At 39.0% G+C, this 15,707-nt stretch overlaps 1 protein-coding gene across 1 annotated transcript; it reads left to right on the top strand.

Moving 5' to 3' along the window:
• The first annotated feature begins 3,409 nt into the window (after window positions 1-3,409).
• On the top strand, window positions 3,410-9,727 carry irx2a (iroquois homeobox 2a). Its single transcript, XM_055042363.1, has 3 exons — window positions 3,410-3,973; window positions 5,306-5,711; window positions 6,400-9,727. Exons 1-3 carry the CDS (start codon window positions 3,734-3,736, stop codon window positions 7,272-7,274), a joined length of 1,521 nt encoding a protein of 506 aa, XP_054898338.1. The 5' UTR covers window positions 3,410-3,733; the 3' UTR covers window positions 7,275-9,727.
• Window positions 9,728-15,707: the final 5,980 nt, after the last annotated feature.

Raw genomic sequence — 15,707 nt, forward strand, 5'->3', positions numbered from 1 at the left:
CCAGCCCACAGAGAATAAAACGTTGAGCCCTTTGGGAGTTGTTGTTTTTTTTTTTTTTTTTTTTTTTTTTTTTTTCTAATTCAGGAGAGTCGGCACAGTTGGATCATAACGCATGCTTTCTCAAATGAGGCAAGATTACATGACCAAAAATGAGAACAACATTTTTCTTTAAAGTAGGCTATAATCACTTAAATGACTCGACATTACACAAGACAATAACTACTTGGCAAACTTAATGCACAGTTCCCAGCCGCAACATAGAAGAGAGGCTTGCTCAACTGAACGGTGGCCCTGTTGATATGACACTAATTTAAAATCAAACAATGTTTTTCAATCTAATGGTGTTGCTTGTAGAACAGCAGCACAAATATACTTCTGTATTATATATATACAGAATATATATATATATATATATATATATATATATATATATATATATATATATATATATATATATATATATATATATATATATATATTTACTCAACTAGCTTGTAACAAAAAGCCAAATACATAGCAGGATGGGGGTCTGAGGGTACATACAGTAGACGCAGAACAAAAGTTGCCTATAAATGGAGCCTTGAGGAACCCCATGTAATCTGTTTTCCTTTGGATTCATAGTTTCCAAATGACACAAACTACCAAAGAAATTTGAATCTAATCAATCTTATCCACTTTTCCGACTAATTAGTGAAATTTGTTGATCAACCACATTTCAACGAATGGCTTTTACCTTAAAATAAATGGGGGTTTTTTTCACAGAAAGCAAGATTATTGCACACCCCAAAAAGAATATGCAATTCAAGAAAACTTTGCTAAGTCCTTATAATTTAGTGCACTCTTGGATATGAGAGTACTATGAGAAAAAAAAGAGACAATGGTTTCAGTATTTTTGAATTAGATTACTTGTTTTTGTTGGTTTGTTTTAATCACTACAACTGGTTTGAGGTTATAGTGACTGAGCAGAGGAAGTAAATTTATGTTCAGACTTTAACAAGGAAGCGAGTCTTTTTTTTCTAATGTTGATGATAGTTTATTCAAAAATATGAACTCAGTAAATCAGCTAACAACTCAAACACCCGTTGCTTTTATGTTTCACAATCTTCAACTGAATTGAAATGATGTTCAGTTACTTCTGCACCTGATTTTGTCTGAAACTGTGATAATGTTTCACTGAAGGTTGTGCATATTTTTCCTTGTCTGACCTTTGTTTGTCTGCCCACTTCGATGTGTGTCCATCCCATCTTTTTCCCCTCATTTTTCCTGTCTGCCTCTTCCCCTCTGACCCATCTCCTATATCTCCAACGGGCTCATATATATTTGGAGTTGCAGTCTGTCTGAAACTGAGACCTGGAATGCACAAGTCTGGAGTTTAACAGACACCCCCACACAAACCTAAAGTATGCTTTAACAGGCCAACAGGTGCACTTTTACAATGGCAATTTTCAAGTGTGCACACATTTACAATCTGCATGCACATGCTCTCGTTATTATATACGTGTTTGCATATCTAGGCTTTTCGATACACAATGCATGCATGCGCATAATCACTCACCGGTGCACAGAAAAATGGGAACTTTACACCATGCCTATGTGTAGAGGAGACAGTGCCCCCTGGTGTGGACCAGCCAGTACTCCCGCTCGTCCATGTCTTGACCTATCTATTTTTGAGAGGCGAGATTTTGATCTTCTGGGATTGATTAGTCCTGTCTGAAATAGAGACACTTACAAATATATTCTTTAAAAAAATACAACCGAACATGTCCAAAGACATCCTTAGAAACTTTTTCTTTTCCGCTGGAAATATTGGGGACAAATGAACTCAGAGCTAGGATTGTATTGATGGGTTGGCCTATAGTATTAAAAGAGCTTTTTGTTGTATTTATAAAACCAAGTGTATAACAATAACAAAACAATGCATTATTAGCTAATGTAATTGTTTGACATTGTTTAACTCAACGATGCCTCTTGGAAGTTCTGTGAGGTGTGGTCAGATAGAGACTTCTAATAATCTGGTAGTGACCCATCAAAATCAAAATATAACTATAAGAGAATTACATGAATTGATTTAGACACGTTTCTTTGAAACAGCTTGAAATTTAGGTCTAATTAGAAAAAAAACTTTGGATTCTTAAAACAAACAAATAAGCTGTAACTTCGTGATTTTAAGTACGAATATACAACAGCTGAACTGATATGTTAGGTTCGCTTGCTTTTTTTTAAAAGCTCATAAAACCCAAAATAAGGGACATTATGTCGGTATTGCTACAAATATGTTACATTTAATTATTTGTTTTGTGTCTCTATTTATTGAGTTTGCAATGTGCGTACTGTCTTCATTAAACAACGACACGTTCACGGAAACAGTGCAATTAGTTTCAAGTATTTCACGAGTCATCCAGAGTACACTGTCTCATCAGGATGCAATTCATGGGGACAAATGTCAGCTGTCAGCTTGAAAATTAATTAATTTCAATAAAGTTAACATACTTTTTTTGTCCCTTTTTTTTTGTTTGTTTGCTCCAAAAGACGTAATACCAAAGAGATAATAACACTTCTAAACCAGTGCATCTAAACCCGTGTTCTTTTTGTAATGATGCAAAAAGAACACGGGAGCAATAATAGACAAGTGAGAGCCTAAACTCCCGTGTGAACTGGCAAATATTCAAGTGAGTGCGCACGTGTTTTGGAGGGGTCCTCGAGTTCCCTTCATAAAGCGAAAATTACCGCTACCAACAGCTCTATTGCCATTGATGAATGGAATCGTTGTAACAAGGGGATGAGTTTAGATGCACCAAGTGGCGAGACTTGAAAAGCTGAATGCGCCTCCAGCAGGCCGGAGAGAGCGCTCTTTACACCAGAGGTGCGCGCTCTGCCAGAGGTGCGCGCACACGGCTTGGTGACCACAGAGGCTGCGCTCTTGGATATGATTAAATGAGCACCTGCGTGCGAGGAGCCATGTCACATTGCTCTCTTTAACGGGTTCTGCTGTTCCCCTTGTCGTCAGGTAAAGTGAAGGGAATCGCCATTCAGCAGGTTGCTGCTTACTTCGTTGTATTTGCATTGTGCCATAGGAGAAAATAGTAACAACTTGTGAAGTAAAAAAAAAAAAAGCGGAAAAGAACAGCGGATCTTGTGGACTTTTTAATCTACCAAGAACAAACCGGTGAGATGCATTAAGTTTGTTTTACGAGGTTCAAAAATCCAAGCACATAGACAGAAGTGAAAGTGCGTCCTCTCCAGTTTGGTTGGTGTGGAACCTTCTCCTCCCCGAGTGGAGCGCTGGTTTTGTTCCGAGGCTCCATTTCTATCCGGCACGAAGGGGGCGGGGATGGGATATTCAGATGAGCCGGAGTGACAGCTCCAGTTTTTCCCCCCAATGCTCTGTGTGTGTCTGAAACTCAACGGGCTCCTTCCCTCCTAACTCCTCACTTCATAGCGCCGCGCACTAAAAACATCGGACGCTAGGGGATCAAGACGCATGCCACATTACCTCTATGTGGGCACTTTAACAGATCTTTCGGGTGTTTTTTTTTTCTCAGTAAGGGGGCTGCGGAGGGAGGCCTTTTTTTTTACTTTCACTGTTTGATGACTGTTTGCACGGCTGATTATTGAGTTGATTGTTTATATTTTAGCCACTGTTGTCCGCCGCCTTGTGCGCGTCTTTTTTACCCCCTCCTGCTATTTTTTTTTTTTTTCTTGGAAGAATCGGCGAACTCTATTGCGCTTACCAATGTCCTATCCTCAGGGTTACCTCTACCAGCCCCCAGGCTCTCTGGCTCTTTATTCTTGTCCGGCTTACGGGGCCTCGGCTCTGGCTGCCCCGCGGAATGAGGACTTGGCGAGGTCGTCCTCCGGCTCAGCCTTCAGTCCCTATCCCGGCTCGGCTGCTTTCTCCGCGTCGGCTGGTGCGGGCTTCTCCAGTCCGCTGTCATACTCCACCGATCCTGCGACGGGATTCCCCTCCTACATGGTAAAATATCTCGTGTGTGTGTTGCTCCCGAATATAAGTGCTGGATTTCCGCGTTTTAAACAATGTATGCGCACATTCTTGATCTGATCGCCATGGATCGGCGCTTTACAATAAGTGTGTGTGTGTTTTTTTTTTTCTTTTTTTTTTTTCCTCGAATCCGTCGGTAGCTGCGGAACTTTTCCATTGAGAGCTATGATTTTATATGAAGTGGTCTTCTGGAAGGGCCTTGCTTTCAAAATGCTTCACCTCCTCCACTTAAATGGGATTTCAGGCATGAGCTACAGATTGGAATGGCTTGACCACCGCTTAACTCTTGCTGCGCAGCCTTAAGTGTTAGGCTATACGAAATAGATGTATTCTGACAAGTTTAGACTCTAAACGACTGAACATGTTTAGATCATATAAATGAGACATTCTGTTTCCTCGTTTAGTTCTAAAAAATAAGACGTAAACCCGCCAATATTTTTTTTTCCTTCTCTCTCAAGTGATCACATTTAAGGTGAAAAGCATGACTCGTTGTGATCAAGTCACACGAGCAGACTCAAAGTGCTTTTCGGGAAAGGTGCATATCAAGTGATTTGTTAATGGGATTTGCAAATCCACTGGGGCAGCCACAAAAAGAAAACAAAAAAAAAGTATAAAGATAAAAAAAAGATATAAATCATGCATTCATTCAATGAAAATGAGCAAGTTAATGGGTGATTACTCATTAAATTTCCTTTATGTTATCTTAACTGCTGCATTAACAGGAGCTCTGTTATTAGCTAATCCGATAATGACCTTAACCATCACTGCTGCATTAAATCATGGCTTTTTTTTTTTTTTGCGGCCTGCCTTTACGCGCGGCGTTTGGACTTTGGTAGACTTTTTGCTCTGCCTTTACTCGACAAATGATTAAAAGAAAACCAATAAAAAACACATCAAATAAATAGATAAATATGACATTAATAATTAGTTGGTTTATATTCACCTATACAATGCTAAAATGGCATTAGATGCATTTAAAATCAAATAATAGAATAAAACAACATCCAACTTTAACAGTTCTTAGTCCAAGTTTTTTTTTATTCAAACACACACACGCACGCATACGCACGCACGCACACACCCCACACCACCCACACACACACACACACACGCACACACACACACACACACACATATATATATATATATATATATATATATATATATATATATATATATATATATATATATATATATATATATATATATATATATATATATATATATATATATATATATATATATATACTGGTAAATCATTTATGGAAGCGTGACTTTTTCACAACTTTTTTTTTCCTCCTCCAGTCCTCTCCATATGACGCGCACACAACGGGCATGGCTGGGGCGCTCAGCTACCATCCATATGGGAGTCCGGGTTACCCCTACCAACTCAACGACCCCGCGTACCGCAAGAACGCCACCAGGGACGCCACGGCCACCTTGAAGGCCTGGCTACAGGAGCACAGGAAGAACCCGTACCCGACGAAGGGGGAGAAGATCATGCTGGCTATCATCACTAAGATGACCCTGACGCAGGTCTCCACCTGGTTCGCAAACGCCAGGCGGAGGCTCAAAAAGGAGAACAAGATGACCTGGGCGCCCCGCAGTAAGAGCGAGGACGAGGACGAGGAGGACGGAGACGGGGAGAGGAAGGAGGCGGAGCGCTCTGACAAAACGCTGGATAACAGCGAGGCTTCGGCGGAGGACGAAGGTGGGGTGTGATGTGGCAACACGCAGAGCCAATGATCAAATTAACTATTGAGGCTTGTACGCGGGGAGGGTGTGCGTCCCCGTCCCCTCGTTACCCTCACATTTTAATTTATGGCTGTAGATTTATAACGAGATTTTAGGTAAGAATATTACGAAGTTGGAAATTATTAAGTCAGACTTGGAAACAAATGATTACAGGCCAGGATGCTGTCCTTTGGCTGTGAGTGTCTGTTGTTCCGTAACCATAGTGAATAGTATAATTTTTTAATGAAAACGCTGCACTAAATGACCTGTTGAGAGGGACATTTTATTTATTACATTCTTTTTGATAACATGGTGATAAATCAGTGATAAAACAGACACTCATAAGTGACCCTCAATAAACTGTGACAGTTAATGCCCCTCCCGTCGTGCTGTTATATAAAAATGGAACCACAGAATATTATCTAAAACTATAAGTTTTAAAACAAAAACTAACTTGCTGAATTAATATAAATAATAAATATTTCAGTTTTACTTCTTACTTGAAATTTAGCCAAAAAGTTTTGAGCAGTTTTTTTTAACTTCAATCATTTTTATGACTATTATTTATTTTTACTTTATTTATTATTGTTATTATTTTTTTTTTCGTTTCTAAAATTGTGTTGTTTATTTTTTCCTTAATTTGCCAACTCTGTCCTCTCGTGCAGGCATCAGTTTGCACGTCGACACTCTGACGGATCACTCATGCTCTGCCGAGTCTGACGGGGAAAAGGTCGGCTGCGTGTCAGAGCTGAGCTCCGACCAAACCGCGGACAAGTGCAGCGGGGACGGCGTGGACAGCCGCGACCAACTCTCACCCAAACCCGTCACGTCGTCGCCTCTCACAGGCGTGGAAGCTCCGGTGCTCAACCACCACCATCAGCACCACCACCACCACCACCTCCATCATCTCCACCACCTTCACAGCCAGCGGGAGGATTTGGCCCGGAGCCTCATAAACAGCAACGCCAGTAAATTGTCTTCTTGTCTGGACAACAGGCCTAATCCGTCCGGGGCGCCTCAGAATCTTTCGGCTAAGCCCAAATTGTGGTCTCTGGCCGAGATTGCAACCTCGGACCAAAAGCAGCAGCAGCAGCATCAGCAACAGGGGCAACCGGGGAAGCCGAACTGCCCCTCCTCCAGCGGCGGACTCCTCACTCCCCCGACGCCTTCCGCCACTTCACCGGCTGCCAGCTCCCCCTCACTCTACCCAGCCCCCTCCATCCTGGGAAGACCTATTTATTACACGTCTCCCTTTTATAGCAATTACACAAACTACGGCAACTTTAGCCCCCTGCAGGGTCAAGGGATCCTGCGGTACACCAACTCCTCCGGAGTGAGTTTGGCAGCTGCCGCCGCTGCGGCCGCAGCCGCGGCGGCTGCGAACGAAGGTCTGAGCGCCACTCACAGGGCGGCGGAGGCTTGCGCGGAACCAAAGCTCAGGCCAGACTCTCCCATCGTTAAAAATAACCCAAACCAGATTGCTGCCGTGGAGCAGCAACATTTCAGAGCCACAAACATAGAAGCAAAGAAAGGTACGTAATGAGGAGAACTCTGTGACTAAAATGGAAACTTACTTAGGATTTTTTTTTTTTTTTGTTTTTAAATCTTGGAATTGTATTTCACATCAGCAACAGATGCATATTTTGCCATCGTTTTACATGTTTTCAAAGCAAATCGACGGTTCGACTTTGTGTCACTTTCATGTCACTGCTTTGGTGGGAACAACCTCTGCCTTGCTCCAAATAAATCTGACCGTTTTGAGAGAGATTCTGGGACAAGAATAAACGACATTTATCGGCATAATTATAATTGTATCTCATTATGGAAACTTTGATTTTAAAACAAGGTAAAAAAAAAAAAAGAAAAAAAAAAGAAAAGAAAATAGCAAAATCTTATTTTAAAGTAAAAAAAAAAGATAATTAAAACATTCATTTTATTTTCAACAAATTTTACTCATTTAAACATATCTTTATTTCTTATAGGGACAAGACAGGCTTGCTTTTGAAATCAGCAGAAACAGGAGAATTTAGCTGAAAATGAATGTGTAAAATTCAAGGACTACAACAGTGAAGAACAGGCCTCAAATAAACCCAGCCACACACACAGACACATAACACACAAGGATCGTTTTTGAATCCAATAAGCAGAGAAATGTTGCCATAGCTTTGAGGAGGAATTTTACTTTTATTGTTTCCTTTGTGTGTGTGAGAGAGAGGGAAACAGAGTGAGTGTGCATGTGCACAGTGGGCTCCAAACTTTATCTTTCAGCTTAGGATAATTATAATTACACAGGGTCAGCCAAATGCAAACAAATTAGCTCCCTCTGCACAGACTTAGTGCAACTTCAAGCCTTCAAATGTCACATACACTGATAAAACCAACTGCTGGTTTACTCAATAAAATTGGTGCAACAGGATGCATTTTATTTGCATACACCAGTAATGAATGCTATAAACTAAGTTTAATAGCTAAAAAAAATACTTAGAAAGATTAAATTCCAACAATAAAATATTAGAATAAATTTGTAATTAGTAGGATTTGCTCATCCGGCGTGTCATTCTATTAAATTAGATAAGACATAAAATCATTCAAAATCTATTCTAACACAATACTATGACAACCACAGCGGAGATGACTCCGCCACTGGCAACAACTACCTCAAACTTTGGGAGCTCAGTTTACCAGTAAGTCATACTTTACCATTAGAGATGTTGTTAAGCCGGTTAAAACTGAATAGAGACTTAAACTCCTTAGACTTTTTCACAAGCTTTGTGGCAGTTCTTAGGGTATCCATTTTTACTGAGTAAAGCACATGGATTTATAATAAAAATCCATGCTAACCACTGTTTGCTGGATGCAACATAACAAATGACAACAGCTAATGATTATCTGAACCACTTAGCTGCTGTAGACACTGGTAAAGTTTAAAGAGATGTTCAGGGTGTACTAGCTACCCCCCATTTCCCCTAAAAAAATTACATTTACATCGTAATATGTTTGAATAAAACTGAAGTAATTTTAATGACTAATACTTAATTCTCTCAAGAAGTCATTTTTACAGTGTAAGTGGTTGTGGCAGTTGCTCACTTTTCGTATGAGCTGCTGCAGTCGTGGTTTAGGCTAGCAGATTTATTTATCATTTGCAATTGTATTTAGTTTGATATTTCTTTCTGAAACAGTTTCACAGTTTTTGCAAATTCTGCATCGTGGGATTCTATTTTATTTTATTTTTTCTAAAATATATATTTCCATGCTCTGCAGGTAGGTGTCACAGTTGCTCAGAGTATAAAAACATGAAAAAAAGGATTTCAACCGCTTTTGTCCCACGCTTTAACCCTCATAACCTCTTACTCCAAACCATATCGAGTGCCACCATATTTCCTTGCAAATGAAAGCTGCTGCTGCTAAATCCCACAAAGACTCAGATCTTCAGTCTTCATTACATTGCCTTGTGTGATTTCCTTATCATCATCACTCATCATCTCCCATTATATGTGAGTTACATGTTATTTCTCAGGTTGCTCTTGTTTGCTTATTTGCCACGATATATTATTATTATTGTTATTATTATTATTTTTGTTATATATCTGTGTGTGGAAAAAAAAACAACATATGGCCTAGGAAATGTATTTGGGGAGGGGGGAGGATTCTTAGGACGCTGATCTGATCTGAAGTGAACTTTGAGGACTTCAGAGTGGAGTAGCCTACATTTGATATTTATTTTTTTAAAATGACAGCGGAACGATGCCTGTAATTTATGCAAGTTGTATTGCAAAAGTGGAAAACTGACATCTTCTGTTTGTCCTGTAAATATACATATGAATATATATATATATATATACATATATATTATGGACTGCTTTCTTTGGGGCAAAGAACACAAACTTGTTAACAAGAGTACTTTTACTAATTTATATGACTGTACATATAATGAAAAGGTGGGGTGTTATAACCATTATTCAAAATAAGAAAATATTAAACTCTTTTTCCCAACTATGACATTCATTTTTGAGATTTTTTTTTCATATAACTCGTATGTGATCCATATTTTTTCCCTCTTTTAAATTCTCCCTGTCCACTGCTCTTTTATTTTGTCAGTCCAGCACAGATGGGAAATGCTTGATGACTCTTGCCATTCATAACTATTATGAGTTTTCACAGATTGCACAATCCATTCTTTCTAAATGGTCAATCATTTTCTCTTAGGGCCTCATTTTGCTCCCTTGGTCAAATATTCATGACCTTGATGGGGATAAACGATGTACTTATTACATTTTTCCTCCTCTATTTCTCTCTCTCTCTTTCTCTTGCTCTCGGCTGGCGCACATTTATTTTTTCAGCGTGATTAATACAGCCGAGGGGACACATCGGGGGCATCACGGGCTCCCAGCGGGGCCGTCCCTGGAGTTTTTTCAGCCTGGTTCAGGACAGGTCAGGCCTGCCTGCTTCATTACAGCGCCAGCATCGAGCGATCCATAAAAGTCTATCTAAGCATCTGCCAGCTTCAATGGGCTGTGTGATGGGGCCTAATCGGAGAGACTTCCCCCTGCTTTTCATCATGGCTTTGCTATTATAGAATACAGCTAATTAAACAATTAGAACTCAAAGCCAACTTCCGAGAATGTTATCGGTGCTATCCCCATTTTTAAACCTTCAGCTTATTTCTTAATTGGAGCTGAAATTTAAATTCTGATAATACATTAGTCCCCGTGTTTTAATCAAACATATATTTCCTCCTCCCCACTTCAGTCATTGCTTCTGGCCAAAATCAAAACTAATTCTTCATTTTCCAGTTGAATCTGAGCTTGAGGGTTGTCAAGAAATCCTCCTACAGCCAGGACAGCGCTCAGAAGAGGGAAGGAAAGAGTGCAGGATGGGAGTTGGGTTATTCAGGTGTGCTGATTATGTCAAACAGTTTAGCATTCAGAGGTCTATGCAATTAAATTAGAATATTATTGATCAGCTTATTGATTATTTAATTCAAAGAGTGAAAATATTTTTTTGCACAGATTTGTTACACACAAAGAATTATGTCTGAATTATGAATTAAGTATGTTAGTTTGTTTTCATGTTTTTTGCGAACAGTTCAAGTACACAAAAATTCAGTCTCTCAGAAAATTTGAACAGGTTTCAATCTAGAAATTTTTTTAGCAGAATTGAATGTGTATGTTAGGGTTCACAGTCATGGTGGAGATTGCTGAGTTGACAGTTGTCTAGAAACTGGGAGTAAGCCACAAAACGCTAAAGACATTGAATGATCATAAAGTACTGTACCCGAGAAAATGAACATCTGTCATATTCTTCATGATAAGGCTCTTCTAACCCAGATATGTAAGGTAAAAAAAAACAACAACAAAAGCTTTTGCTACATATGTAAACAAACTATTCTTCGTTTTAGAAGAAAGTACTTTCTTTTTCATAAGGAAGTACATTTTCTATCATGGGTGAGGAGAAGCACATATTCCAAATTACTTTAACACTCACTGACAGTTTTTGTTATCTGCCGATGTTGTTCTAGTCTTTCATCAAAGTTCAAAGTTAGCACAGCAGGGACTTCTAAAGCACTTTGTTATTCCCTCAGCTTCCAACGTTAATTTTGGTGCAGACTTTATCTTCCAACGAGAGATGCCTATCCTGCCAAAAGTATCAATACCTCATTAAATGACCATGTAATCATTTTTGCTTGATTGGCCAGCCAAATTGTGAGACCTAAGCTTCATACACCATCTACATGACATTGGGAAGTGGAAAATAAAGTTTAGTCTACACAAAAATGCAGGTGAGCAGGTTTTTAAAACAACCTTGACTTCCTTAACACCTTAATCTTACAACAGGCTGATCAGTGCAATGCTAACATAACCCAATCATTAACCCATCCAAAAATGTTAGAGCATTTACTCTTCAGTACGTAGAATTACTGTTGAGTATATAACTATGTAAGACAATTTAGGGGTCACTGTTGCTACAGTGCTCCCACACTAAAAGACACAATCTTCATCCGCCACCAAGAATGTTGAAAACTGAAATATGGATCCTGGTCTTTGTAACATAAAGTTATTTTCTTACTTTGTTTTGAACCGTATGACATTGTCAGACATCTCATTTTAAAAAAAGGTACTCCCTAATTACAGCAAGCATTAGAAGTGTGAATGACTCTTGTTTAAATTCAATGTTGTTCCCCTTTAGATCATCACTGACTTGATTTGAAGTGTTTCCACCACCTTATTATCATTTAGCTCTCAGTCTGGGACCTACTGTATATGGGAGTCATGGATGTTATAGCCTCTGGCTAACTTCTCATTTCTCAGTCCAAAATGCTTTCATTAGGAGATGGTTTATTGAAATGCATGCTTTATTCTCAGGTGGGCTCCCACAGGGGACTCAACAGCGTTGTCAAATAGCACCAGAGGCAGTCTCGCCCCCCGCCCCTCACCTGCTGCTGCTCCCTTCAAATGTCAACATTTGTTCTCAATAAAAAGAGTTATTGTTTCTGAGAGACAGGAAAGAAAAAAAAAAAGAGCAATTGCTCTGCAACCGGTCACCTTTGAACACGTGAAAAAAAAAACTTCCTACCTGCCTCTTTGATTGAGAGCAATGGCAGGTGAAAATAAGAACAAGGCGCCAATTGCACATAATAAACCTCAAGCTGTGAAGCCTCTAATGAAACAGTTGTGAATTTATTCCACAATTAGTCAAAATTGTGGAGAGGAGTTCCAGCTACTGTTTGATGAACTTGCTCTTTGGCTCACATCCCCCAAAAGCTAAGCAGTTGCAGAAGAAACTGTGGTGCCCTTGACAAACTCTGAATATTGATTCTCAAAGAAGAAACAGGCTATTTGCCATTTTACAGACACTGCTAGGACTGTGGACACTGCTACTGCTACACTGCTAGGATGTTGCATGGCTAACGTCATGCAACATCTCCCAAATGACACATGGTCAAATTTTGTTTTATAAATAATCCTAAAAGTGTTTCATGCAAACCCATGTATTACTAAGGCAAGTAAATAAAATAATGATAAAAAGGTTGACAGACAAGGACAAAAAAAAAAAAAAAATCAGAAAATAGTCAAGAAGCCTCTGGTAACTTTAGGTAAAATACAGAGATCCACAGCTTAGGTTGTCAAATTAGCCAACAGGAAAATATAAGTTGTTCACTCCACAGATGTAGCTTTTATGAGAGAGCATCAAAAAGACATTTGCTTAAAGAAAGCCATGAGAAACTGAAAGAATGTGGAAGGAGTAATCTTTGGCAAGCACAAAACACTTGGTTTAGAAGGAGTCCTGTTCACATGAGATTAAAATATAAATGTTTAGCCCCTAATGAAATATGTTAAGTTTAGAAAAAAATTGACACTGTTCATAAACCTCAAAACACCACTACCACGGCGAAGCATAGTGATAGCAGCTGGGAACTGGAGCTTGAGGTGTAGCTTTACCTTCCATCTATCAGAAAAGACCTTAAACTTACTCCCAGAACAGATTCAGGTATTACAATGGCCAAGTCAAAGGCTTCTCATCCAGTCTGGTTCTGTTTGAACTATTATGCAAATACTGTTTTAAACCTTCTGTACATTTTGGTAGAGACATTGCTGAACACACTGAGTTGGGAGTGCTGCAAACAAATGCCTGCCTTTCTTCTGATTAAACAAATATTTACCACTTTCATTCATGTCACAATTATTTCATTGTGTTTATTAATCAGACAAAATCCCACTGAAGCAAATTGAACTTACTAATTTTAATGTCAAGACATCAGAAGAAAAAAAAAGGATATGACAACCAAATGTAAAGTCATTTTAGTATTGCTAAATTCAATCCACGGGATACCAATTACCGTCAGAATCCTGTCACATTGCTCACCAGTGAGTCACCACAGTAAGGACTGGTTGTCATTGAAAGCTAAATTGATGGTATCATCGAGCTCATAGGCTTCAGCTGAGCATAGACAAGAGCGCAAGTGGAATCATCCCCCCTTATCACTGATCAAACAGGCAGCTCAATATGCACAGATAATTCATGAGCTCTTTCTATCTTTTATCCGTCCATCAATCCTATCACTTGGAAAATACTTCAGACAGTAATCTCTGATGCACACCTTTAGAAGTGAAACTTGATTCAAAGTGAAAGAGGGCTCCTTCTGATGCACAATGTGGCTGCGGTCACAAATTTGGAGGGATGACAAGAAAATATTGGGTGTGCTGATTACCCAGAGAAAATGCAAAATTATTTATACCATCTTTTAACCTCTTTACCTTACTTTATATAATTCCTCCAAATATTCTCAATCTTGTTAAAGTAAGAACATACGCAGAGTAGTCCTGTTTCCTTTACTGAATCATTCTTCTAATTTATCCTTCTGATGTTCTTACACCTTTCATACTCAACCTGCCTCTTAAGACCTCCCCATAAATACTGCTGATGCTCAGACTTAACCGTAAGTAGCACTAATATTGGGGAGAAGATTGGGAGACCAAAGAGTTTGATGTACAAATCAGGCACAGTTGTGTTTAATAAAACACATCAAAGTGGACAGGGGGGACTTTAAAAGTGAGTATGGGGTCCTGTCCTCTCATAAAGGTGTCAGCCAAAATGTTTAATACTCTGAATGATCAGGGCCAATAAGCTGAGCTGGGATTTAATACACACACACACCCCTGCCCGCCACATACACATTTGCACACACACAAAAATAATTGCCAATGCAACAGCTTAAACAAGGTCATTAGAAGCTCTAACGTCTGCTCCTAATTGACATTAATGTTTAATGCTGGTGGAAAGTAAGCAATCCAGAGGAGAGTGTTTCACCTTTGGTCTGTAAGTTAAGTAATAAAAATGCTGTTGTGGAACTTTTTGTTGGAAAGCTGGACTTTTGCAGTTATGTAGATTATTTTTTATCATTATTCACTTTTTATACATTTGTAGCACCGTTTAAGGTGTGTTAAAAAATTTCAACAAATGATTGTATTAGTCATTACTATGACAACTTTGGTGTTCAGCTATTGATTTCAGCACTTTAAAGTGGCAGACGAACGAGCATCTGCCTGAGAGAACCCAAAGCCTTCTGCACCTCATAAGTCTAGCACAACTAATTCAACCAGTCAATTTAGTTAACCTATTTTTGAGTATAATACCATCATCATGAAAAATACACATCTTGCTGATTTTTTTCACATTGTCTTTGTCTATCTGTGTATGTTTGTGTCAACAAGTTTCTGCCCATGTGAAGTTAATAAGACCCAATGTGACCAATGTGTTGAGTTGTGGAGATTTCACATAAAGTGTTGTTTCATTTGTAAGTGCCATAGTGGAAACCTACTATGATATGGCTTCATACTTTAAATAAAAGAGCTTGGTAATGAGAGCATTCATCGGAGAAGCAGCCAGGAGGCTCATGATAACTCTGGAGGAGCTCCAGTGATCCACATCTCAGGTGAGAAAAAGGTCAACCATTGGTTGTGCCCTCTACAAAGGTGGCTCTGATGAAACAGTGGCAAAAGGGAAAAAAAACATTGTTTAATGTTTCCCTCAAGTCATATGCAGACACAGCAAACTTAAGGAAGAAATGGCAAATACAGGCTACCAGACTGAGTGGAGGTTTTCCCTCTTACAGGCAATGACCTTAAATATGTATATCTAGAGATGTAATGTAGAATGCTTAAGTTGAAAACATAGCTGAAATGGCTCAGTCAAAAACCAGATCTCCAGACAACTGACATCTGTTGCAAGACTTGAAAGCTGGGGGTCATCCTTTTAACCTGACTTAAACTTAAATTAATTAACAAAGAATTTTTCAAACATTTCTTGTCTCTACATGTATAAAATATACAACTGGAAAAAAAAAAAGCATGCTTTTTAAAAAAATATATTTTTGGGGGGGGGGATTTGAAACTCATGTAGATTTTCTTGTTCCACTTGACAGTCAGTTTCTATGTTTTGTTGCTCTATCATATAAAATCCCACCCCAAAATTA

Source organism: Poeciliopsis prolifica, unplaced genomic scaffold (assembly GCF_027474105.1).
Source record: "Poeciliopsis prolifica strain line A6 unplaced genomic scaffold, Auburn_PproV2 SCAFFOLD017, whole genome shotgun sequence".
In the NCBI taxonomy this organism is placed as follows: Eukaryota; Metazoa; Chordata; class Actinopteri; order Cyprinodontiformes; family Poeciliidae; genus Poeciliopsis; species Poeciliopsis prolifica.